Source organism: Lacerta agilis, chromosome 15, assembly GCF_009819535.1.
Source record: "Lacerta agilis isolate rLacAgi1 chromosome 15, rLacAgi1.pri, whole genome shotgun sequence".
In the NCBI taxonomy this organism is placed as follows: domain Eukaryota; kingdom Metazoa; phylum Chordata; class Lepidosauria; order Squamata; family Lacertidae; genus Lacerta; species Lacerta agilis.
This window is the reverse complement of record NC_046326.1, coordinates 40945260-40970210: the sequence shown is the minus strand read 5'-3', so window position 1 is coordinate 40970210 and position 24951 is coordinate 40945260. Positions and strand designations below refer to the sequence as shown.

The window sequence follows — 24951 nt, the reverse complement described above, 5'->3', positions numbered from 1 at the left end:
CTTGACATCTGATGGGAGGGTGTTCCACAGGGCGGGCGCCACTACTGAGAAGGCCCTGTGCCTTGTTCCCTGTAACCTCACTTCTTGCAGCGAAGGAACCGCCAGAAGGCCCTTGGAGCTGGACCTCAGTGTCCGGGCAGAATGATGGTATACTGGGCTGAGGCCATTTAGGGCTTTAAAGGTCAGCACAAACGCTTTGAATTGTGCTCAAAAACATACTGGGAGCTAATGTACTGGTAGGTCTTTCAGTTCCGGTGTTATGTGGTCTCAGCGCCTGCTCCCAGTCACCAGTCTAGCTGCCACAATCTGGTTTAATTGCAGTTTCCGGGTCACCTTCAAAGGTAGCCCCACATAGAGCACATTGCAGTAGTCCAAGCGGGAGATAACCAGAACATGCACCACTCTGGCGAGACAGTCTGCGGGCAGGGAGGGTCTCAGCCTGCGTACCAGATGGAGCTGGGAGACAGCCGCCCTGGACACAGAATTGACCTGTGCCTCCATGGACAGCTGTGAGTCCAAAATGACTCCCAGGCTGCACACCTGGTCCTTCAAGGGCACAGTTGCCTCATTCAGGACCAGGGAATTCTCCACACCAACCCACCACCTGTCCCCCAAAAGCAATACTTCTGTCTTGTCTTGTCTTGTCTTGTCTTGTCTTGTCTTGTCTTGTCTTGTCAGGATTCAACCTCAATCTATTACCCGCCATCCATCCTCCAACCACCTCCAGACACTCACACAGGACATTCTCTGGCTGTTTTGTGCCTGGTTTGAGCCCAGATTTTTAATTTCACCCAAGCCAAGAACTGACTTCTGATGGAACATTTGCAGCTTCCTTAATTGAAGCGGACCAGCTCAGTCCAGCTCAGTATTGTCTACACTGACTGGCAGCAGCTCTCCAGGGTTTTGCACAAGGAGTCGTTTCCCAGTCCACAGTTTCAGAGGAAGGGACGTTCTCAACCCTACGTGAAGATAATGGGGATTGAACCTTGAACCTCGTACGTGCAAAGCAGAGGCTCTGCCACTGAGCTACTTCTCTTCCCTGAGATACAAAACAGAGTTCTAGTCCTCATGGTTCTGGATTTAAGGGTGATTAAATGAGAGCATAGGGAGTTGCCTTAGACCAAGTCATCTAGCTCAGTACAGCATGCATTTCATTGAGTCATCTAGTTCCGTATTGTCTAGAGACTGACTAGGAAATGCCAGGAACCGAACCCAGGACTTTTTGCATGCAAAGCAGATGCTCCACCGCCGAGCTATGACCCCTTCCCAAAGGAAAGGCGAAGTCCAGAAACGAATGGGTTGTTAATTACCTACAAAAAAGTGCCCCTGGGCATGTCCAGAAGGCCTGCTATGCACCACAGCTCTGATTTAGCCCCTGCTTCAGAAAAATCTGTGTCGACTGTTGTTTCACTCTCTTTTGCATTTCCAGGTGGGTCTTTGTGGTCAAGAAAGGGTACCAAGATGTGGATACGTCTATCCAGAGCTCTGTCATCACCAAAGTGAAAGGAGTGGCTTTCACCAACACCTCTGAGCTGGGCGAGAGGCTATGGGATGTCGCAGACTATGTCATCCCCCCACAGGTACCCACACTGTTGCAGTTTTGCTGCCTTCTTTCCCCTGATTCTAAGCATCAACATTTGTCTCTCATATCTCTATATCTATCTATCTATCTATCTATCTATCTATCTATCTATCTATATCAATATCTATATCTATATATGACCACATTGTTTTTTAAAAGGTTTCAAATTTCCATTCATCACCACCATCATTATTAAAATATATTTATCACTTCCCCTTTTTTTTGCAAAAGGGAGATAAATATTCATGTGTCCCTCATTACCAATGTGTCAGCGCCTGTTAGTTGGGTGCATTTTTCCTATACTGTTCATATTAGTTCCATTAATTTACACATCACCTGGGAAGACAGGCGAACTAATGCCAATTTACTGGAAGAAGCAAAGATCACCCGTGTCGAAGCAATGATTCTTCAACATCAACTTCGTTGGACTGGTCATGTTGTGCGGATGCCTGATTATCGTCTTCCAAAGCAACTACTCTATTCCGAACTTAAAAATGGAAAGCGTCATGCTGGTGGTCAACAAAAGAGGTTTAAAGACTCTCTCAAAAGAATGAAGTATAAACACCGACAACTGGGAAACGCTGGCCTGCGAGCGCTCCAGTTGGAGAACAGCCTGTACCAAAGGTGCCGTGGACTTTGAAGACACTCGAACTCAGGACTCAAGGGAGAAACTCGCTAAGAGGAAGGCACGCTTGGCAAATCCACACCGGGATCAACTCCCGCCCAGGAACCTATGTCCCCACTGTGGAAGGACGTACGGATCCAGAATTGGCTTCCACAGTCACCTACGGACTCATTATTAAAACCGTGTTTATGGAAGACAATCTTACATGGCTATGAATGATTGCCAAGGAAGAAGAGGAAGATTAATATACAAGCCCTAAATCCAGGGTAGCTCAGGGATTAGCTGAAACTTTTATATCCCGGCAGAGATCATCTGCAGGAACGTCTCTGGCCATTCCCCTCTGTTGGTGAGGCTCACTGTAGAACAACAATTACAGGTAGGTAGCCGTGTTGGTCTGCCATAGTCAAAACAAAATAAAAAAATAAAAAAATTCCTTCCAGTAGCACCTTAGAGACCAACTAAGTTTGTTCTTGGTATGAGCTTTCGTGTGCATGCACACTTCTTCACGGGTGGGGCTGTGGGTTAAACCACTGAGCCTAGGGCTTGCCGATCAGAAGGTCAGAGGTTCGAATCCCCGCGGCGGGGTGAGCTCCCGTTGTTTGGTCCCTGCTCCTGCCCACCTAGCAGTAAAAAAAGTGCAAGTAGATAAATAGGGACCGCTCCAGCGGGAAGGTAAACAGCGTTTCCGTGCGCTGCTCTGGTTTGCCAGAAGCGGCTTAGTGATGCTGGCCACATGATCCGGAAGCTGTACGCTGGCTCCCTTAGCCAAGAAAGCGAGATGAGCACCGCAACCCCAGAGTCGTCCCTTCTCCGCCAACTTGGGCAAATTTGGATGGTCAAGCCTGTGTGTGTTGAGTCTTTCCAGGACTCTCTGAGTCAGTGGATTTCCCCTGCGAATCCTCTTGGCCTTTTTGGATTCCTTGCCGGTTTCTTTTCAAGGTGAATGCAGCCCAGTCCCCTGGGCCTTTCTCTGCAGAGATGTGGCTCTATGCCCCCATGCTAAGTATAGCCAATGACTGTAGTAGCCATAAACAGGGATTGCAAGGTGAGCCAAAGGCTTTTTTTAAGAAGAGGAAGAAGGAGCATCCACGGGCTGCAAATTAAAGTGCTTTTAAAATTGACCGGCTGCTTGAAACGGGAGGGTCATAAAACCGGCAGATATGAGGAATGATCGATGCTGCCTTTTAATGTCAGTAGCTCTTAATAATGTGCAGCTTTGCAAATCACCCAGATGTTGTGACGAGCCCTTTCAGTGTCCCACCAAGAGCCCTCACAACTGTAAAACGTTTCCCCTGACTGTGTCTCTCCCTAGGGTTCACCGACGACTAAAATGAATCCCCACAATGATGTTATGAGAGAAGTCCTCGGGGTACCTCAGTTCGCCACGTTCTTAAAGTGAAACTCCTGCCACCTTGGGATTCTCCCACCCTGGGTTCCCAAACTGCTGCAGCTTGCCCTTTCCTTCTGGCAACTGCGTGGCACCTTTGGCTTCCCTGCCCAGTCCTCTGTGTGTTAGGGAAAATAAGCCACCCGTCCCCTTTCCTCAAGGAAACCTCTATGTGCTTTTCCCCTCAACCACACCTCTAGAGGTACTGACACACTGCCAGAGTCCACGAACGTTAAACAAAACAAAATATGTTTATTGAGGTAACATTTAAACCAAGGATGTTAAGGTAGAATGCGGTTACAATGTTCTTCATTTAGGTACATAAGCTTGGATACAACTTTAAACAGGAATAAACGTTTTCCTTTCCTAACCTAAGCCTAACCTCCAACCCGCTCTCCCTCTCACCCTCACTCCCTGACCCACAACCCACAACAACCGCCCCAACTGCCATTCTCCCCTTTTAAAAGGTGGAAAAGACCCGCCTCTGCAATTGTGCTGCCAGTCATCTAGAGTGGGTGTTAACTCTTCGAGTGCTGGGCACCTGCTCACACCCAGGCACAGGGTTGGTCCGTTACATTTCTCCCCACCTCTGAGAATTTGCATAGGCATTCACTACCTAAAGGATAGTAATGCCGGTGCAAAGAGTCTCAATAACAGGGTTACTTTAATAACACAATAGAAACAAACGTTCCCCCTTAGGCTTTGCCCTCTTTATACCAGCAAATGATCAAAATACCTGTTTTATATTTGATATATACACAAACAAATAACATCTCTTCTTTAAAAGAAACGAGATAATGCATCTGCAAATACATTACTTATTTAAATACCTCTGTTAAATGCATTAAATAAGCATACTATTAATAAACAATTTATTAATGCACCAACAGTCTTCTTCCTCTGGTCTCCTGGACAAAGTAACAGCCACGATGTTCAAGGTCCCTTTTACTATCTTTAACCGCCGCAAGAAGTGTCTTTCTCTGGGCACCAGTCTTTTCTCTGCCACACGTGATGGGATGTAGGTTGTCTTCCTCTACCGGATGACACAGTCCCCCTCCGGTCCTTGCAGTCGACACGTCTGTAACGATTGTAGATTCCTAGCTGTGTAAAGTCTTTGTTTCTCAGGATCAAAAGCTCTCTTGGATCCACCGCTCCCTCTTTCAGGATCTCTGTTACGTGCTCAAGCTCGATGCCTTGCACCAACATCTCCATGTCATCAAAAGCTGCATAAGAACTGGTTGTCTGGCTTTTGAATTCATTGGGAACTGCTTTCAGAAGTTTGTGGATAGCTGCTTTTTTAGTCAGCTTGCTGAAGCTTTTTGGACAACCGGGTTTACTTAATGAAAGTAGACTAAAAAGCTTTGATTGCCTATTGTTGTTAGCAATCTCCCTTGCTGTCAGTCCATATTTGGTCTGTATTGAATTATCAGTTCCCACTTCAAGCAATTTGAAGATGACTGTTTTATGTCTTTGATGTGGTGGCCACATTAATGCTGTGCAACCACGTTCATCTTGGGCATTTATTTGTGTTGCCTGAGCAGCAGGGTACCCATCTTCCCACCACACAAACTCTAGTGTAGGAAACTCTTTCACTTTTATAGAAAGTTGACGGGACACCAAGGCAACTATAACTATCAGTATGTTTTTCTTTCTATATTTCCAACTGATAAATGGTTTATCATAACTTTGAATAGTTGTTCTAACTGATCTCACAGATAGTTCACTTTTTAAAACAACTCTGACTCCTTTTGAATGGGTGTAACCCATAAGCTCTGGGTCATATTTTCCAAAAATCGCCACTGTGGGGATATGTGACCAGTCATAAACTATCCAGGCCTGCCCCTCAATGTCAAATATAAAAACCTCGTATTCCAAACATGGGGCTTCCCGTTCCTCATCCCACAGGATCCCGGAATTAAAACTGCTTACTAAATCCATATACTCCCCAGTTGTTCGATAGGGGTTTATTATTATTGGCTTGGCCTCTCCAGTGTCTATACAACGCACCACTCTCATGGCTTTTCCTGGGGGGTTACTGAAAGTTCTGGCATATTCTTGCAGGATTGTAAATGCCTCTTCCTGCCGCTGTTGGGTTAGGGTAGGAGCCATTTTTATTTCCTGAATGGTACATTGCTGCTTCCCTGTCACCTCCCAACATTTTATCTCAGACTCTTCCTCATCTTCCTTTAAACCATTTCCCCTCTGTGGTGCTTTAGACAGGGGTCCAAGTATGTCCACTGCCAAACGCGAAAAAGGTTCCTGTATCACAGGTATGGGTTGCAACAAACCCTTTGTTTTATCGCCTCTCTTCCCAGCTAGTTGACAGTTCAAACAGGACCTGCAATATTCTTTGATGTTCTTTCCCATCCGAGGCCAATAAAATCTTGCCTGGATTCGATCTCGGGTCTTGTTTATGCCCAAATGAGCCGCGGTAGGTGCATCATGCGCCATCTGAAGTACCTGCATCCTGTACTTCATGGGCAATACTAATTGTTTTTGCTCCTCCCACCTAGCAGCTGGTTTCCTTCGTTTGGCTACCCTATAAAGCTTGTCCTCAATAATTTTAAAAACACAGGGGTTTTCAATGGATACTTCTGTGTCTGAGGTTTGGGCTTTCTCCCATAATTCTTTAAGGGTAACATCCCCTTTCTGCTCCTCTAAGAACTTGGCACTGTGTTCTTGAGCAATGGGTATCTCAAATAGCATGTCACTCTCCTCAGCAATCAGAGGTGTCTCAGTACAGGCAGGTGTTTGATTAGCCATTTCCTGAGCTTGTGCTCTGGTAATGACCTTAACTTGTGGTGTGGGGTTTGCCAGATCGTTCCCAATCAAAACTGGATTTTCCAACCGATCCCATACACCCACTTTCCACTTGCCCTGATAATTCTTGTACTGAACTAAAACCTCTGCTGTGGGGACTTCGAACTCAGGACCCCATATTCCTCTCAGACTGAAAGTTTGTCCTGGTAAGTACTGATGAGGTTCAATAAATTGGGATTTGACAAGAGAAACCTGCGCTCCAGTATCTCTTAACCCAAACATATCTTTGCCATTCAATCGTATAGGCTCCAAATAATCTGGAGTTGTATTTGGTTCAGCACTCCAGACCTGCATGACTCTGGAGGCGGACTCTGACAAGTTATTCGCCTCCTCTGAAGCGGACTGAGGGCCATTTCCAGGCTCAGCCTGCATTAACAATTTTACTGGCTTTGCTGTAGATGGTGTACTTTGCGCTTTGGCCAGTAGAGGGCATTTGGAGCGAATGTGCCCCTCCCTGTTGCACTGATAGCAAACGATTTTTTTGTTCCCTGTCTTGTCAACACCAACTTCTCTGACAGGAAAATTTTCTGGTTTATTTTTGCCTTCACCAGATTTCCACGGTTTGAACTTCTGAGGTGATTTTGTGTAAGGTATTTCATTAAAATCAACCTCTAGTTCATCTAGAACCTCGGCAGCTTGAGAGACTGTTCGTAACTTCTTGTCCCTCAAAAACCAACGTAAATTGGCGGGAACTTGTTTAAAAAATTGTTCTAAGCCAATTAACTGCCTGAGCTCCTCAAACTTTGTTACTCCACTCCCCTGGATCCACCTTTCCAGTAATCTATCAAGCCGGCTGGCTAACTGGGAGAATGTTTCCTTAGGGTTGCGTTTTACCTCACGAAACGCCCTTCGGCTTTGTTCGGCCGTTAACCCACATCTCACTTTTACCAATTGCTTAAACTTCTCATAGTCAGATAACTCATCCTCCCTCATGTCAGAGTAGATTTCACTTAGAATCCCACATAATTGTGGTCTGAGGTACATCATCCAGTTATTTTCACTAATCTTGAACTCAGCACACACTCTTTCAAAACTAAAAAGAAAGGCTTCGACGTCGTCTCCTTTCACAAACTTAGGAAAGCGTTTCTGGTTAACTGAAGAAATGTCACTTGAGGCTTGACTTTGAGGCAATTCTGACCTCACTCTCAATTCCTCAATCTGCAGTCTACGTAACTGAAGTTCTCTTTCGGCATCAATTTTAAATTTCTCTGACTGCATTCGTTCCTCAGCTGCCAATCTCTCTTTTTCTTTCTCAGCTTCCAATTTATTTTTCTCTACTTCTAATTTATTTTTCTCTTTTTCCTTTTCGGCCTCTACTTTAGCTAATTGTACCCGTTCTTCTGAAGCTAAACGCTCCTTTTCAGCTTCTAATTTATTTTTCTCTTTTTCGGCTTCAATTCTGGCCATCTCTAATTTCATTTTCATCATCTCTAACTCTGCGTTAGGATTCTCTCTGGTTTCTGCCTCATCGGCTCTCTCATCACCCTTAGCTTCCCTAGCTTTCCTTAGGTGAGCCATTTTTCTGACAGAATAAATACAGTCGTCTGATTCTCAACTAAACAGGCGTGTGGGTGTTGAATTCGAATCACGACGCTGCCACCAATTAATTGTGACGAGCCCTTTCAGTGTCCCACCAAGAGCCCTCACAACTGTAAAACGTTTCCCCTGACTGTGTCTCTCCCTAGGGTTCACCGACGACTAAAATGAATCCCCACAATGATGTTATGAGAGAAGTCCTCGGGGTACCTCAGTTCGCCACGTTCTTAAAGTGAAACTCCTGCCACCTTGGGATTCTCCCACCCTGGGTTCCCAAACTGCTGCAGCTTGCCCTTTCCTTCTGGCAACTGCGTGGCACCTTTGGCTTCCCTGCCCAGTCCTCTGTGTGTTAGGGAAAATAAGCCACCCGTCCCCTTTCCTCAAGGAAACCTCTATGTGCTTTTCCCCTCAACCACACCTCTAGAGGTACTGACACACTGCCAGAGTCCACGAACGTTAAACAAAACAAAATATGTTTATTGAGGTAACATTTAAACCAAGGATGTTAAGGTAGAATGCGGTTACAATGTTCTTCATTTAGGTACATAAGCTTGGATACAACTTTAATCAGGAATAAACGTTTTCCTTTCCTAACCTAAGCCTAACCTCCAACCCGCTCTCCCTCTCACCCTCACTCCCTGACCCACAACCCACAACAACCGCCCCAACTGCCATTCTCCCCTTTTAAAAGGTGGAAAAGACCCGCCTCTGCGATTGTGCTGCCAGTCATCTAGAGTGGGTGTTAACTCTTCGAGTGCTGGGCACCTGCTCACACCCAGGCACAGGGTTGGTCCGTTACAGATGTCTACCAGAACAGTGTGGGTAAAAGTGTGTATCTGAAGAAGTGTGCATGCACACGAAAGCTCATACCAGGAACAAACTCAGTTGGTCTCTAAGGTGCTACTAGAAAGAATTTTCGATTTTGTTTTGAGTGTGGGTAAAAAATAGCCATCTCAACCAGTAGCCACTGATAGTCTTTTCCTCCATAAAGGATATGAATCTGGTGTGAAATGGTAGAGAAACAAGCAATTAAAACAATTAGTAATTTCTCACAGCAGCTAACCAGACGCCCCAACGAGAACATCACGAGCAGGACCTGAGTCCAGCAGCAATTTCCTTCCCCAGTCTGTGGTTTCCAGCAACTGGTATTCAGAATCATTCTTCCTCCAACAGTAGAGGAAGAACATGGCCAATATAGACCAGTAGAGCCTGATCTTTGCTTAGCCCACCCTGACCACAGGCCACATATTATTTTCTTTGTCCTCAAGTCTTCAGATTTTCCCTAGCAAAGTTCTGAAACTCTCTTCTCCCCCCAACCCCTTTTCTCTGCTTCGTCTCCCTAGGGTGAAAGCGTCTTCTTTGTAATGACCAACTTGATTGTCACTCCAAACCAACGGCAGGACACCTGTGCGGAGGTAGGCGTTTGTGAAAACGGAGAAGTGTGCTTGTGCCTTAGACAGTGGGCTGTAAAGATTTCAGCAGTGATGACTTGGACAGTCCAATGGCAGTAGGAAAGGAATAGAGGTGCTTCCAAGTCTGACACTGTTTTGGGGTGGGGTGGGATTCCGTTGAATGCCCCCAAAAAATCAGGTTGCAGAATTATACTGGATTGGGAGGTCTTGCACAGCAAACCCGCTTCCCTCAAAATATTGGGGTTTTTTTGCAATAAGAAAAGTGATGGGGAAAGGCATATATAATCCCCCCGCAAACAAATAATAACGAATGCTCGTTAAGTAGCCATCTTTGTTGATGATGCTGCAGGGGAAAAAATCAGGTTGAATGCACATTAAACAGGCCATCTAGAACCACCTAAGAGAACTGGGATTTGACATTCTGGAATTCCCACGAAGGACACTGAGGTCTAGCTGCTTGTTGTTGTTGTTGTTGTTGTTGTTGTTTAAATTCACGTTGGTTCCCAACCACCAGGGGGAGTGGGAGAATTTTGTTAGAAAGAGGAATGGAGATTCCTGCATGTTCCTCCAAAATAAGTTAATATGAGTAGTATTCGCAATCGTTGGTTTTCTACTCTACAGGAATTATGTACAGTGCTACCTTGGTTCTCAAACGCCTTGCTACTCAAACAACTTGGTACCCAAACACTGCAAACCCGGAAGTAAGTGTTCCGGTTTGCAAACTTTTTTTCGGAAGCCGAATGTGCTCCGTTTTGACTGTTACGCTTCCGATTTGAGTGCCACACTTCCGTTTTGAGTACGGTATTACGCTGAGGTCTGTCTGTTTTTGCTATTTATTTTGCATTTTTGTTTTTGCAGATCTTTTTGCTTTTGTGGCTTTGTGGAACCCAGTTCAGCTACTGGTTCATTGATTGTGTGGCTGCAGTACATTGTTTATTGCTGCCATTTTATGGATCAGTGGTCTCGTTAAACAGTAAAATGCATGTTAAAATGCTGTTTTAGGGGTTGTTTTTAAAAGTCTGGAACGGATTAATCCATTTTGCATTACTTTCTATGGGAAAATGCGCCTTGGTTTTGGAACGCTTTGGTTTTGGAACGGACTTCCGGAACGGATAAAGTTTGAGAACCAAGGTGCCACCGTATAATAATTGCATTAGCTTAATCCATTGAAATGTTGCTGTGAGAACTGGCTGTTGGGCTAGATGGGCCACTGGCCTGATCCAGCAAGTGGTTCTTGAGATCTTATGTTCACTATTGCAGCCACAAGGGTGGAAATAGCATCCTCACCCCCGGCCACATACACAGAGGAAGGACATTGGTGGAGTTCTGATTAAAAGGGTTTGGGATGCACTCTAAATCAGCCATCACTGACCTCCTGCTGCTACGCACTACAACTCCCATCAGCCCCTCCCCAGTGCAGACTGGGGAAGGATGCTTGTGTGGCGCAGTGGTTAGAGTATCAGACCAGGACTGGGGAGACTCTGGGTTCAAACCCCCTCTCAGCCACGCAGGTCACCAGGTGACGGACCTTTGTGCCAGTCTCTGCCTTCTCCCCTAATTCACGAGATTTCCTTCCCCGTTTCCTTACAGAGCCCTGGAATTCCAGATGCACTCTGTTACCGCAACAGCGACTGCAATTCTGGAGAAGCCGTCGTCGCGGGCAACGGTAAGGATTTTCTAAAGGCAATTTCCAAAGGCCTCACCCCAGTGTCAAAGGCCAGGTTGGAAAACAAACGGGTTTGCTGCATTGCGGGCAATTCTGCCTTGAGATAAATTTCCATTTTAAACTGTTGCCTCCGCTGCTGTTGATTTTATTTTATATTTTGGGGGTAACTTTTAAATCGCTGGGGAAGCAAGCCACCCCGATTTTCAAAGGCGGGAGGGCTATCAGAATGCCAGACAATAACTGAAATAAGCAATCCATGCGTCCTTATAAAAGTGAGCGGTTGTTTCTAAAAGTTTCCTTCTCTGTAGCTCCTTGAAAGCTGTGTGCTCTGTCCATTTTAGCAAACATTACTCTTCCCCCACAAAACCCCCCAAACAATTCCAGCTAGCTGATCTCCGCACACCCCATAACTTTGTCTGCCCTGCAGGAGTCAAGACTGGCCGTTGTCTGAAGGTTGGCAACAGCTTGAGTGGGACGTGCGAGATCTTAGCTTGGTGTCCAGTGGAGAAGAAAGGCAAGCCCAGGTTGGTCCTAGTTCTTGCATTTATTTATTTGCTTAAAGGTAAAGGTAAAGGGACCCCTGACCATTAGGTCCAGTCGTGTCCGACTCTGGGGTTGCGGCGCTCATCTCGCTTTACTGGCCGAGGAAGCCGGCGTACAGCTTCCGGGTCATGTGGCCAGCATGACTAAGCCGCTTCTGGCAAACCAGAACAGCGCACGGAAACACCATTTACCTTCCCGCCGGAGTGGTACCTATTTGTCTACTTGCACTTTGACGTGCTTTCAAACTGCTAGGTGGGCAGGAGCAGGGACCGAGCAACGGGAGCTCACCCCGTCGTGGGGATTCGAACCGCCGACCTTCTGATCAGCAAGCCCTAGGCTCTGTGGTTTAACCCAGAGCGCCACCCGCGTCCCTATTTATTTACTTAAAATCAAATCACTCTAAATTTTTAAATACAGGCCAACTGTGCCACACTTCCTTGAACCCGAGCAACCTGTGCTTTTCCTTTAGAAAGCCTCTGCTGGCAAATGCCGAAAACTTCACTGTCTACATCAAGAACTCCATCCGCTTCCCCAGGTTTAAGTTCTCCAAGTAAGTATCCCGTCTTCCCTGTTGCTGAACTTTTAGCAGTCGCAGCAGAAGGAACGGCTTCTGCTCAAGGCACGGAGGGCTTTGAAATCAGAGTAGCCAGATTTATGGAGGAGAGATCCGGCAGCAATGCGCTCTTGTCAGAGGAGACGCCTTCCATTCCCTCTGTTCCCAATGTTCAGTTGGTGAGTGCAGATAATTATTTTGCCAAAATGGTGCAAGGGATATATCAGCAGAACTTGGGGAACCCTCCAAAGGGTTTGTAAAAGTACAAAAAGTGTTTGGAGAATAAGCCTAAGTGGGAAAATCCTTTCCCCACCTCCCCATAAATTGATTGTGAGTTTTATCAGTGGTTGATTTATTGGCTGTTTGGTTTATTGGAAGAAAATAAAAAATAAATAAAAAATTCCTTCCAGTAGCACCTTAACTAAGTCTGTTATTGGTATGAGCTTTCGTGTGCATGCACACTTTTTCAGATACTTCAGATATTGGAGGTTTTGTACAATGCTTCTTTTTCCTTTAAAAATGTTTAGGGGTACTCTCATTTTGACTCAAGAAAAAATCACCATTTTATAGTTCAAATCCGAGGAAATAAATACCTTATTGGCCTGAATATAAACCTCACTCCCCCCCCCAAAAAAATTCTGACTTTGAAAAGTTAAAGTGCAGCTTAAATTCGCAACCTTAGAAAAATTGGCTTTGGCGATATCGCTGCTGAAGCAGACATACGGTAAAACGGAACGGGTGCGAGTGCATGGAGAATTTTAAGGGGACGGCTTATATTGGAGTATTGTCTTTTTTTTCTCCCCACCCCCCTTGAATTTTAAAGTTGCGGCTTATTTGCAGGTGCAGCTTATATTCGGGCAAATACGGTACATACAGTAAATGGACAAAAGTAGTAGTAGTAATAATAATAATAATAATAATAATAATAATAATAATAATAATAAATTTTTATTTATACCCCGCCCTTCCCAGCCAAAAACCGGGCTCAGGGCGGCTAACACTAATTAAAACCACAGCAAAAACATAAACACAATCAATTTAAAATAACAGATTAAAATACAAGTTTAAAAATTCAATATTAAAACTGCAGTCTCATTTTCAAATAACCCACCAATAAAAGAATGAAGCATAAATATCAACCAGAAACCAACCCAAAGGCCAGGTGGAACAGCTCCGTCTTGCAGGCCCTGTGGAAAGATGCCAAATCCTGCAGGGCCCTGGTCTCTTGTGATAGACTGTTCCACCAAGTTGGGGCCAATACTGAGAAGGCCCTGGCCCTAGTTGAGGCCAACCTAGCGTCTTTGTTGCTCAGGACCTCCAAAAGATTATTATTTGAGGACCTTAAGGTCCTACACGGGACATACCAGGAGAGGCGGTCCCTTAGGTACGAGGGTCCTAAGTACAGATTCACAAACTGTTTAGAGGTATGCGCCCCCCCCCCCCAGGAAAAAAACCCACTGGTTTTGTATATGGGACACATGGCTACTATTTGCTCCTGCATTAGTGCGGTCATGACTTCATGGTTTTAAAGAACGGGCATGTCATTTTTGTACGATTGGTTTGTCTGCTTGGTTGTTAAAAGCCATCCTGAACTCCATGTTGGAGAACAAAATGTCTTAAAAAAAAATGTGGCTGCCAATTGAACTTCCTGCGCTCCCTCAACGCAGAACCAACGTCCTCGACACCACAGATGACAGCTACCTGAAAACGTGCCGCTACGGACCGGGCCACCCTTACTGCCCCATATTCCACCTGGGGAACCTCGTCTCGTGGGCTGGGAGCAACTTTCAGGAAATGGCGTCAGAGGTATGGAGAAGCCCGCTGTTCTGCTTCCTTTGGGGGGGGGGAAAGGGCTGCAGCTCAGTGGCAGAGCATCTGGTCCTGGGTTCGATCCCCAATGGCATCTCCAGTTAGAGGCTGGGAGAAAGACTTCCTACCTGAAACCCTGGAGAGCTGCTGCCAGTCAGTGGTGGCAGCACTGAGCTAGATGGAGCAACTGTCTGTACAAGGCAGCCCCATGGCCTTGTTCAGTGGCTAAGGGACTGTACAGTTAATCTGTTCCAGACTTTTAAAAACAACCCCTGAAGAGAGAGCCAGTGTGGTGTAGTGGTTAAGAGTGGTAGACTTGTAATCTGGGGAACCGGGTTCGTGTCTCCGCTCCTCCATATGCAGCTGCTGGGTGACCTTGGGCTAGTCACACTTCTTTGAAGTCTTTCGGAAAAAAATGATAAATTCCTTCCAGTAGCACCTTAGAGACCAACTAAGTTTGTTATTGGTATGAGTTTTCGTGTGCATGCACACTTCTTCAGTGTTTTGTGTTGTGTAGGCTCCTATGATGTAAATAATGGGCCCCGCCTGCTAGCCTGCTCCCTAAAATATCACTGTTTTGCTCATTTCTATATATAGGGTGCCTACATTCTGCATGGCAACATGTGCAAATGGCTTTTGATACCTATTAGGTCCATAAATTACTATATAGCATATATTCAACACAAAAAACAGCGGCAATTGGTTGTTGACAAAGGACAGCTGGACATATAAAGGGCCCCTTTACCTTCAGTAGCTTAGGGCCTTATCAAAACCTACATATCTGGCCCTGCCAGAGAGCCACTGCCGGTCAGAGCAGGCCTGAGCCAAGACTGTGATGCTGCGGCATAAAGGGCCAAAACAATCCCGTTTGCCTGATCTGCCGTTCAGGCATGTTCCTGGACGGCACATACATCTCACGACAACTGGAATGGACAACATCCCGCTGGGAGAGCCTTAGTGGGAGAGGGGGATCAGGCGGGGATCGCGGGACCTCCTGGGGAAAGAGGGCTCTGCGACCTTAACCTGGAGCTCCCGCTGAAGCAAACCTTTGTCTCTCTTTCGTTAAGGGTGGTGTGATAGGAATTCAGATTGAATGGGACTGTGACCTTGATAAGCCCCCCTCTGAATGCAATCCTCACTATTCTTTTAGCCGGCTGGATAACAAGTTTGCAGAGAAATCCGTCTCGTCGGGATACAACTTCAGGTAACAAGACATGGAGGGTGGGGGAAGGTGATTCCCTGGATGTCTGCAGCAAGCAGAAACTCATTCTCTCTCTCTCTCTCTCTCTCTCTCTCTCTCTCTCTCTCTCACTCTCGCACACACACACACACACACATTTTCAAGGCAAGTCCTTAAGAAAAGGGTGGATGACAGGTCCCACTTCCTTAGGAAGTATATTTCCTTTTATACACATACGATCGTAATTGCCAAAAGTCCAGAAGAGGTTTCTCTCTGGGTGGATCTACACACGGGAGAAAAAAACACACACGCCATAAATAAGTCAGAAATTAAATCGTTATAACCAAAGAAAAAGAAAACGCTATGTAAAAATGGCATAGAAATATTTTTGCTCTCTGGCGCCATCCGGTGTTGCATGTTTACAACGAATCCAAAACGTTGTTTTTTGACTAATGTAGCTGAGCCCTCTCTCTCTCTCCCTCCCTCTCTTTCTTTCTTGCCGGAGGGGCATGTGTGCCTCCGCTAAGATGTTCCTCGAAGTGACATGTACAGGTTTAGAAACAAAATATGCTTTATAGGCTGGGGCAAGAGAGAGGAGGGAAATAGGATCTTGGGTCTGATGGAAAAAAACAACCACCACCAAACACCCCAGTGCTCCCCATTGCCTGCAGCCTCCCCCATAACTACTTCATTTTGGGTGAAATAACGCCATCCATCCCTGCTCTGCTTTCTGGTATTGCAGGTTTGCCAAGTATTACCGTGATGCAGCCGATGTGGATTTCCGGACTCTGATCAAGGCTTACGGGATCCGCTTCGATGTCATGGTGAACGGAAAGGTAGCTGCTGTAGGAGGAAATGTGTTTTGCTGCCCTCGTTTTTTCCTCTTTTGGCTGCGCCGACTCCAGGCCCGAGGGGTTTTCCTGGGCGAAGTTTTTCTCTGGTGGATCCCCTGCCTCTCTGCAGCTGGGATTTAGAAGATTACTGTCTCTAACAGGGGAGGGAGAATCTCGCCGTCATGGCTAGCAGGCATCAAGAATGTAGAGATTTCCATCCTAAGCTGCTTTCTTTGCAGTGCTGTTTCTGTTCCACTACAGTTCGGCTTCTGCTAAAACCTACATTTCCCCCCTCACTATCTGCTATGGCCAAAACAAACACAATTAATTTCAGTGGCAGGGATACATCAAAAACAATGCAGGAAACCATTTAGTTATTTACATAACGTTTTCAGACTGAAAAAAGAACACCACTCGCACGCTCTTGCGTGATTATTGCTCCTGACCTCAAATGTTGGGGCAATTTCTGCTCCTGTTTCCAACAGAGTTCTCTGACCCCTCCAGTAGCCATTGGTAGTTTTATTCCTCTCCTTGAATCGGTCTTTCAAAGCCACCCCACTTTGGGTGGCCATTTCTACATCCTGTGGGAGAGAGTTCCACAGCTCCACTTTGCCTCTCCCTTAACTCCAGGCTCCCCACATATGATAAAAACAAAACTTCCCTGAACGTGATTTTGGTTAAAGGCTCAATTCACAGCTTCCAATATGTTTTCTTTCAGGCGGGGAAATTTAACATCATTCCGACGATCATCAATGTGGGATCAGGTGTTGCGCTGATGGGAGCAGTAAGTCGAGTTGAATCCAGTAGATTTTTGCGTTGACCCAGCTGTGTGCATGAAAATCTGTCTGCTCCCACACACCTGCCAAAAAAGGCTGGTCCCATTGTCTTATCAAGTGCATTCCGCATTTCACTAAAAGGAATCTGGTGGCCATGTTTCTGAAGTCATGTGCAGGGCCTTTTTGGTTTTGGCTCCCTGCCTTTGGAATTTTCTCCCCAGAGACCTATGATTCCCAGAGTTCCTTGTGAAGAGGGATTGGTTGTTCAACTGCTCTGGGAGAGGAATAGAAAGTCTCCCTACAAACTACAGCTCCCAGGATTCTTTGGGTTTCGGAGTGCTTTAAACATACAACGTGAATGTGGCAACAACGAGACCTTGGTGGAATCTAGACACATATAAAAACCGCTCTGAAAATGCTTTTTTTTTTTAAAAAAAAAAGTTTTTTAAAAATAAATTGAAGCTCACCATCGCCATCTAGTGTCACATTTTATATTGCACTTAAAACAAACTGAAAACATTTTATTTGCAAGGGCTGCCCGACACAGAGCATGTTACTGTAGCCCAGTTGTGAGGTTCCCAATGCACGAATCACGGTGGCTAAGCTATGGAACCAAAGGCTGGGAAACAGATTTGAACAAAATATCAGGTCTCATTCAGAGGCGCTGTCATCTCATCCTGCACCCAGCTGGGGGGTTGGTCTAAATCAGTGTTTTTCAACCACTGTTCCGTGGCACACTAGTGTGCCGCGAGATGTTGCCTGGTGTGCCGTGGGAAAAATTGAAAAATTACTTTATATATAGTCAATATAGGCACAGAGTTAATTTTTTTAACATTTTCTAATGGTGGTGTGCCTTGTGATTTTTTTCATGAAACAAGTGTGCCTTTGCCCAAAAAAGGTTGAAAAACACTGGTCTAAATGACCCCCAAGGCCCCTTCCATCTCTAAAATTATGTGGCTATTACTGTGACCTCTGTGTTATTTTAGCGTCTTGATTTCTTTAGGCTGCTGTAAGAGCTTAGACTGCTTCCGCAACATACAATTAAAACTCACTGGAAGCACATACCCGCCCGCCCCCAAAGAATGCTGGGAACTGTAGTTTGTTAAGGGTGCTTGGAACTGTAGCTCTGTAAGAGGTAAACTACAAATCCAGGGATTTTGGGGGGTGGGGGTGGGCTTTAAATGTATAGTGGACTCAGCTACATTAGAAAAAAACCCGTTTTGAATTCATTTTAAACATGCAACACCAGATGGCACCAGTGAGCAAAAAAAATTCTATGCCATTTTTACATAGTGTGTTTTTATTTCATTATAACGATTTAATTTCTGAATTAGTTATAGTGGTTTTCCCCCCTGTGTGTAGATCCACCCAGTGTATATTGTTGTTGTTCAGTCGTTCAGTCGTGTCCGACTCTTCGTGACCCCATGGACCAGAGCACGCCAGGCACGCCTATCCTTCACCGCCTCCCGCAGTTTGGCCAAACTCATGTTAGTAGCTTCGAGAATACTGTCCAACCATCTCATCCTTTGTCGTCCCCTTCTCCTTGTGCCCTCCATCTTTCCCAACATCAGGGTCTTTTCCAGGGAGTCTTCTCTTCTCATGAGGTGGCCAAAGTACTGGAGCCTCAACTTCAGGATCTGTCCTTCTAGTGAGCACTCAGGGCCGATTTCCTTGAGAATGGATAGGTTTGATCTTCTTGCAGTCCATGGGACTCTCAAGAGTCTCCTCCAGCACCATAATTCAAAAGCATCAATTCTTCGGCGATCAGCCTTCTTGATGGTCCAGCTCTCACTTCCGTCCATTACTACTGGGAAAACCATAGCTTTAACTATACGGACCTTTGTTGGCAAGGTGATGTCTTTGCTTTTTAAGATGCTGTCTAGGTTTGTCATTGCTTTTCTCCCAAGAAGCAGGCGTCTTCTAATTTCGTGACTGCTGTCACCATCTGCAGTGACTGCTGCACCATCATGGAACCCAAGAAAGTGAAATCTCTCACTGCCTCCATTTCTTCCCCTTCTATTTGCCAGGAGGTGATGGGACCAGTGGCCATGATCTTAGTTTTTTTGATGTTGAGCTTGAGACCATATTTTGCGCTTTCCTCTTTCACCCTCATTAAAAGGTTCTTCAATTCCTCCTCACTTTCTGCCATCAAGGTTGTATCATCAGCATATCTGAGGTTGTTGATATTTTTTCCGGCAATCTTAATTCCGGTTTGGGATTCATCCAGCCCAGCCTTTCGCATGATGAATTCTGCATATAAGTTAAATAAGCAGGGAGACAATATACAGCCTTGTCGTACTCCTTTCCCAATTTTGAACCAATCAGTTATTCCATATCCAGTTCTAACTGTAGCTTCTTGTCCCACATACAGATTTCTCAGGAGATGGATGAGGTGATCCGGCACTCCCATTTCTTTAAGAACTTTCCATAGTTTGCTGTGGTCGACACAGTCAAATGCTTTTGCGTAGTCAATGAAGCAGAAGTAGATGTTTTTCTGGAACTCTCTAGCTTTCTCCATAATCCAGCGCATGTTTGCAATTTGGTCTCTGGTTCCTCTGCCCCTTCGAAATCCAGCTTGCACTTCTGGGAGTTCTCGGTCCACGTACTGCTTAAGCCTGCCTTGTAGAATTTTAAGCATAACCTTGCTAGCGTGTGAAATGAGTGTAATTGTGCGGTAGTTAGAGCATTCTTTGGCACTGCCCTTCTTTGGGATTGGGATGTAAACTGATCTTCTCCAATCCTCTGGCCACTGCTGAGTTTTCCAAACTTGTTGGCATATTGAGTGTAGCACCTTAACAGCATCATCTTTTAGGATTTTAAATAGTTCAGCTGGAATATCATCACTTCCACTGGCCTTGTTGTTAGCAAGGCTTTCTAAGGCCCATTTGACTTCACTCTCCAGGATGTCTGGCTCAAGGTCAGCAACCACACTACCTGGGGTGTATGAGACCTCTATATCTTTCTGGTATAGTTCCTCTGTGTATTCTTGCCACCTCTTCTTGATGTCTTCTGCTTCTGTTAGGTCCTTTCCACTTTTGTCCTTAATTGTGGTAATGTATATGTGTATATGCAGTGCTTTAAAAACCACCACCCCAAACGTGTTTGGAGGCAAAAATGGGCAGGATTTATTGCTAAAATGTGTAATATTGATTTATTGCTAAAATGTGTAATATTGATTTATTGCTAAAATGTGTAAATTTGTTGCCAGCAATGCCTTGTTTGTTTCCTAGGGGGCTTTCTTCTGTGACCTGGTGTTGCTGTACTTCCTCCAAAAGAGCAATTTTTACCGAGGCAAAAAATATGAAGAAGTGAGGTACGTTGTTTTCGGGTGCAAAGGGGTGTGTGGTGTGGCAGCAGAGGCTTTCGAAACTTCCACCTTGAGGGATTCCTGCCGATCACCTGGTCGTCGACCATGGGGGGGTGGAGAGGGAAACGGGTCCCGCTGACATCATCGTGATGTCAGGTGATTGACATGTGGGTGGCCCCGCCCACTGGTCAGACTGGGCCCTCAGGAAGTGGGGCGGTAAGGATGCCTCCCCCTCTCTACAAACTGTTACCGTTTCTCAGCCTAGCCTACCTCGCAGGGTTGTTGTGAGGATATAATGGGGAGAAACCTGTGCATTCACCGTGAGCTCTTTGGTGGAAAGAAACAAAATAAATAATAGAGCCGCGACACCAAAATCTAAAGAAAGAAGAGGATTTAAGATGAGGCTGGGGCGGTCTGTGGCTTCCCCTACCCATGGGACACCTGACCATCATTCTTCAAGGCCCCCCCAGGGCAGCACCGTGGTGCATCAGTTGAAAACCACTAACCTAAGGACTCACCTTTAGCAAGCCGTTTCCAGGCTGGTTCCTGGCTTGTATTCCAACATGCTTAATTCGGTACCTGGGACCCAGGAATTGGAAGAGGGGTCCAGGAGTCGAGGCATCCCACACACTCGCGGCAATATAAAGAATCTGGAAGGAGATTCGGCTCCTTGGCCGTTTTAACCATCGACCTTCTGCCCTTGGCTTAAGCCTGGGAAATGGGCCTGAATAATTCATCATTTCCGTTGGTTTAAAAGCCTCCCGGGTTGGCCAGGAGCAGATGCGGCAGAGAGCCTCCCTTGAGAACCATCTATTATAGTCAGGCAGAGGACGGGAAGCTTAATGTGGAGTCTTTGCCACATTAAAAAAAAAAAGGCACCAGCATGTTTTGATTTTTAAAAACACATGAACCCATACGGGTGGATGGGTTAAAACGGGCGTGAAATACAGTATACTCGGAGTCAAGTGTGAATTTCATGCTCTTTATTCAGCTCATAGTAGTGAGGAATGCAGTTCCGCCAAAACGTTTGCTTTATATACACTATTTACACAATGGGCCCCACGTGATTGGCTAATTCCGGGATACTCCTGTATGCCAATCGGAGTGTGGATTCACTTCCACCTGGAGCTGGATTGGGTGGCTCCTGCGGACCAATCAGACTGCTGCAATCTCAACCCTATTGTTCTGGGACCAATCAGACTGCTGCAATCTCAATCCTATTGTTCTAGGACCAATCAGACTGCTGCATTTTGGATCCTATTCAACTCAGTACATAACAGGGCGGTTTTCAAATCCTCCTTCGGGGAACTCTCTTTCTCTCTCTGTATTGACTTTGTTTCCCAAGGGAGGCGGTGAAAGTTGGGAGGGAGGCAGGCCAGACCAGGCCACGGGTTTGCTCCCTTGTCGAACCACAAGCCTTGGAAGGCACCCAGTGATGTACTGCCGTTCAGAGTCTCTGTGGGGGCACCCCTGAGATCTTTCCCTGCCATCCATGAACCCCCAGAACTACCCCAATGCTTGCTGCCCCCCTTGGCCATGAGGGCGTGAAGATGCTTACCTTTTCATCCCTTGAAAAGTACATTGAGTTAGTGGAGTGTTATGTACTGAGTTGAATAGGATCCAAACTGCAGCAGTCTGATTGGTCCTAGAACAATAGGATTGAGATTGCAGCAGTCTGATTGGTCCCAGAACAATAGAATTGAGATTGCAGCAGTCTGATTGGTCCGCAGGAGCCACCCAATCCAGCTCCAGGTGGAAGTGAATCCTCACTCCGATTGGCATACAGGAGTATCCCGGAATTAGCCAATCACGTGGGGCCCATTGTGTAAATAGTGTATATAAAGCAAACGTTTTGGGGGAACTGCATTCCTCACTACTATGAGCTGAATAAAGAGCATGAAATTCACACTTGACTCCGAGATATTTCATGGAGGAAGTTAGAAGAACGGCTCTCTTTCCCTCTTGCTCCTTCAACTCTATGTCCTTTTCAAGGCTCGGCTTCTTTCTCCTGGATCTATATGACACAGACTCCTTGAAAAAAACGATGTGCGTGTGTGCGAGCGCATGTATGTGTGCGTGTGTTTTCCTTCTCTCGGGGGAGCGGGGCTGAGAGGTGACGGAAGGAAGCGGCACCCATAGAACTCAAAAATCTATGGGTGCCTGCCACCCTGGAAAGGTTGAGAAGATCTCTCCTGCGAAGCGTTCCTCTGTCGCAGGGACTGAATAACCACACGACACCCCTTGGGTCCCTAGTTCGAGACGCGGCGTGACCTAGTTCATTGCTGCACCCGAAACGTACATTCCAACAAGTCCTTCAAGCCCCGTCTCTTACATTGGGTGTGAGGAACCAGTTTCCCTCCATGCAAAGGCAGAATATGGCTCCCATCATCCCTGTGTGGTCATTGGCCAGCTCAGTTAGGGAGTTGTTGTCTGGAAAGTCACGAGTTCTTTTCATTGTCTTATCCCTACACGACTTCTTTCTCTTTTTTATTTTGCAACAGGAAACCCGTACCAGAAGCAAATATCAACGGAGATCAGAGTTCCGACTCCCTCTCCAGGCTGGATCACCTGAGGCAATTGCAGTCGGTTGAGACCTAACGCCAAGGCCACTGACCGGCAACCACACTCCACTAAGACTTCATGGGCCGGGGATAACTAAGCAATCCATGATGCCAGGGCCATCGTTTACCTCACGGATAGGCGATGGAGACCAGGAGGATGAGGTCAACCGCAGGCCTTTCACAGCTCCCCAAAGCCTTATTTTCTGGTGACATTCCGCCATACCCTGAGCCACATCTACGTCACTCAACACAGGATTTCACATTTAAAAACAACAACTAAAAATTAAATGCCAAAGCGACCTGCCTATACAATTCCGCAGTAGAGTTGGTAGAAGTTAGGTATCCCCTGTGTTGCCATCTTGAATATGCCTGGGGTCCATCCATCTTGGCCCAATTGTTGGGCAGCCATCTTGAATACAGCACGATCGATCCACCTCAGTCAACAGGGCTGTTATTTCCAGGCCTTTGTCCTTCTACAGACAGAATAATCAGGACATACCCTTGGCATTCCTGACAGACAACATATATTAATATTCCTCAGAGCAACGCACTTGGCTAGTGAGATTTCAGTCAACTGCTTTTCATCCTGCCATGACTTCTGTCCTGCAAATTAGCTTGTTTTAAACTGGAGGACCCCGTACAAACTGGGGTGGGAGTGTTTTTTTTTTGAATTTTCTGAATTTTACGGCTTCGCAGGGCAAGGCAGGACCCTCCCTCTCCGAAGAAATGTTCTGTGGACTTCTGCAGCTGCAGGTCTTGAAAAAGTTTCATGACCTCTTCTATGCAGAGAGCAAGGTGAACAAGAAATAGATCGCTTCGAGGTGACCTGTTTACGGAGCTTTCCTCCCGATTTGTTGGCAGGGAGGTTAGATGACAGACACTTTGTGAAGCCAAACGACTTCTCTTATTGCAAAATGTTCGGTTGTTAGGGTATGGTTGTGCCAAAGAACTCCGGATCTAATTGTGCGGCTTGATTTTGCCGGTATGTGATGGGATCTCACTGGGGAAATAGCAAGAGTCTGCCGAGTCACACCGTTAAATAAGAAAGCTATGTACAGAGATAGGCCCCTGAATGCGGGATCTGCAGAAATCTCTGTTCTCAGAAAGAGAGGTCTTGGCTGACACCCAGGTCGGTGCCAGCGTGACATTATGCTCTGTCATTTAACGGGAGCAAAAAAAAACCCACAGGCTGCTACGTTTTGCCCAACTTGAGAAATCAAGAGAAGGCGCTAGGATTTTGAAAGATGGAATAAATCACCACGTTGAGAGGACTGAGTCATCCCCACGTACCCGGCAGCCTGGGTGAGCTGGTTCGATGGCATTTCAAAGGAAGACTCCGTGCCCTTTTGTTTCGTAACTCAACTCCCGGGTTCAGTCTTCCAAATTAACTTTCCATCCTCGCATTTCGCAAGAATCGAGAAACTGTTTTGACTTCCAGGTCTGGGGTGGGGGGTTTCTTTCTCTCCCCTTCCCCTCTTTTACCCCCTTTCTTTACAGATGTCTTGCTTTCCTCTTTATTAAGAGCAAGATCTTCGGACTTCCATCGCATATTGTTTCAGTAACAGAAGGAGAAAACACGCTTGCTTTTCTTAGGGCAGACCCACATGTACACATTTGACATATCCAATCTACATGTAAAGTACATTGCTTTCCCCAAAGACTCCTGGGAACTGGAGTTTGTTAAGGGTGCTGGAATGAAATCTACAGTTCCCAGGAATATATATATATATATATATATATATATATATATATATATATATATATATATATATATATGGCTCTTGTGCTTTAAATGTGCAATGAATATGCTTTGATCCTATAGTGTGGCTCTGCCCTTAATGATTGACAGATTCTCGGTCACTATAATGATGGGGTCCTTGCTGTGGTGTCTGTGAGAACTAAAACAAAACAAAATAAAAAATTCCTTCCAGTAGCACCTTAGAGACCAACTAAGTTTGTTCTTGGTATGAGCTTTCGTGTGCACGCACACGAAAGCTCATACCAAAAACAAACTTAGTTGGTCTCTAAGGTGCTATGGGAAGGAATTTTTTATTTTATTTTGTTTTGACTATGGCAGACCAACACGGCTACCTACCTGTAACTGTGAGAACTAAGTCACTCTCACACCCTCACTGTCTGCCAAAGCTTTTCCCTCTCCTATTTTTTTTAATTTAAAAGCAGGTTTGGAGGATTTTTTAAGGGGTTGCCTGCTTTTTTTAATAGGGGGGAGGGACAGCCTGTTCTTTTTGTCTGTGCTTTGGGGTGTCTTACGGAGAGGAAACATGAATGCTCGTTTCTCTCATGTCTCAGTATTAATCTTCGCTTACTGTGAACACAGTGTAGCCATGTATGCCATAACAA

At 45.8% G+C, this 24951-nt stretch overlaps 1 protein-coding gene across 1 annotated transcript in view; it reads left to right on the top strand.

Annotated features, from left to right (window-relative positions):
* P2RX5 (purinergic receptor P2X 5) overlaps positions 1–22841 on the top strand; it is a 28005-nt gene extending 5164 nt beyond the window's left edge. Inside the window, exons 2-12 of the mRNA XM_033172425.1 lie at positions 1430–1580; positions 9294–9365; positions 10953–11028; positions 11456–11552; positions 12041–12121; positions 13792–13930; positions 15001–15137; positions 15856–15949; positions 16665–16730; positions 19953–20035; positions 22531–22841. Coding sequence (XP_033028316.1) covers positions 1430–1580; positions 9294–9365; positions 10953–11028; positions 11456–11552; positions 12041–12121; positions 13792–13930; positions 15001–15137; positions 15856–15949; positions 16665–16730; positions 19953–20035; positions 22531–22627 — 1093 coding nt within the window. The 3' untranslated portion in view covers positions 22628–22841. The remainder of the gene's footprint in view (positions 1–1429; positions 1581–9293; positions 9366–10952; positions 11029–11455; positions 11553–12040; positions 12122–13791; positions 13931–15000; positions 15138–15855; positions 15950–16664; positions 16731–19952; positions 20036–22530) is intronic.
* Positions 22842–24951: the final 2110 nt, after the last annotated feature.